General features: G+C 32.6%; 1 protein-coding gene across 2 annotated transcripts in view; it reads right to left on the bottom strand.

Annotated features, from left to right (window-relative positions):
* Positions 1–346: 346 nt before the first annotated feature.
* The window catches only part of LOC100187404 (isoleucine--tRNA ligase, cytoplasmic), a 13,185-nt gene continuing 12,459 nt past the window's right edge, over positions 347–1,072 (bottom strand). For both annotated transcript variants that reach the window (XM_026834740.1, XM_026834741.1), the window contains exons 24-25: positions 916–1,071; positions 347–547 (exon numbers count right to left, since the gene is read on the bottom strand). In XM_026834740.1, the coding sequence (XP_026690541.1) occupies positions 362–547; positions 916–1,071 (342 nt within the window). In that variant the 3' untranslated portion in view covers positions 347–361. The remainder of the gene's footprint in view (positions 548–915; position 1,072) is intronic.

Here is a 1,072-nt window from a genome sequence, read left to right as displayed (position 1 = left end):
GAAGCTGGCTTGCATGTAATAATTAAAACTTAAATTATTCAATTGTGGATCGTTATTTCCAGTTTAGTCACAAGTATGTTCAAAGTTACACTTGTTTACTATTACTAAGATAATAATATACATTTTATTTTAAGTGAATTAGATCTTAGAAAGGTTTGCCAATAGACTGAGCTTTATACCGAAGTTTGCACTTTAGCCTTAATATATAAACAGTTAACCCATCATTTAAATTGTATTCAAATAAACAACTTGCATCTTTTGAAATATAAAAATAATGTAATTAAATAAGTTAAAATAACCCTTTTGCAATAGGTTATAGCACACTGGGTGTCGTGGTTATGGGCCAACTCTAGTTCAAATCTCAGGTTCCTAACATGTCAGTACCTGGCCCACACAGAACAAAATCCCTTCTACAACACAAACAACAAAACTCACCTGTAAGAAGTCCATTTGACCTAATTTGAACATTTAAATATTTACACATCGGCCCATTAGTGGATTCCTCATGACCTCGAACCAATGTGAGTTCCAATTCACTTCCTTTTAACTGTGAAGGTAATTCATAAATTGTAACTAGCATCCATTTAAAGTCATTCAAGAAGGCAGTAAGCAGTAAATATTCCTTTTAAATTTGAGATAAAAGAAAGAACACAAACGTTTTGGTATGTTCCGACAAAAAAACTTATGTTTATTATTCTATACCAAAGTAGTCATATTTTAAATTTTAACAATTTTTAACAAACAAAACATGAAATGCAAAAACAGCACAGAGTGTTAAAATCGCCAAAGTAGCACAGAGTGTAAAAAACACCAAATTGGCACATAGTGTAGTACTCTTTCAGGGCCATAATTTTACCTCATTGTCATCACATATCATATTTCCCCATTAACCACTGCATTATGATGTAACAATACCTGCATGGTCTCATTGATTATGATGTCAGAAGGAGGGATTGGGTGTTGTTTAAATGGTGACTTGATGTTGCTTGATATATTACTTCCATGCTTCTCTGTGATGTCACGAAGGTAATTATCTGAACCTCTGACATCATAATATACGGTGACTTCATCC

The sequence above is a fragment of the Ciona intestinalis genome, chromosome 5 (assembly GCF_000224145.3).
Source record: "Ciona intestinalis chromosome 5, KH, whole genome shotgun sequence".
Classification (NCBI taxonomy): Eukaryota; Metazoa; Chordata; class Ascidiacea; order Phlebobranchia; family Cionidae; genus Ciona; species Ciona intestinalis.
Note: the sequence above shows the minus strand (reverse complement) of the source record. Positions and strands in the feature narration are given on the sequence as shown.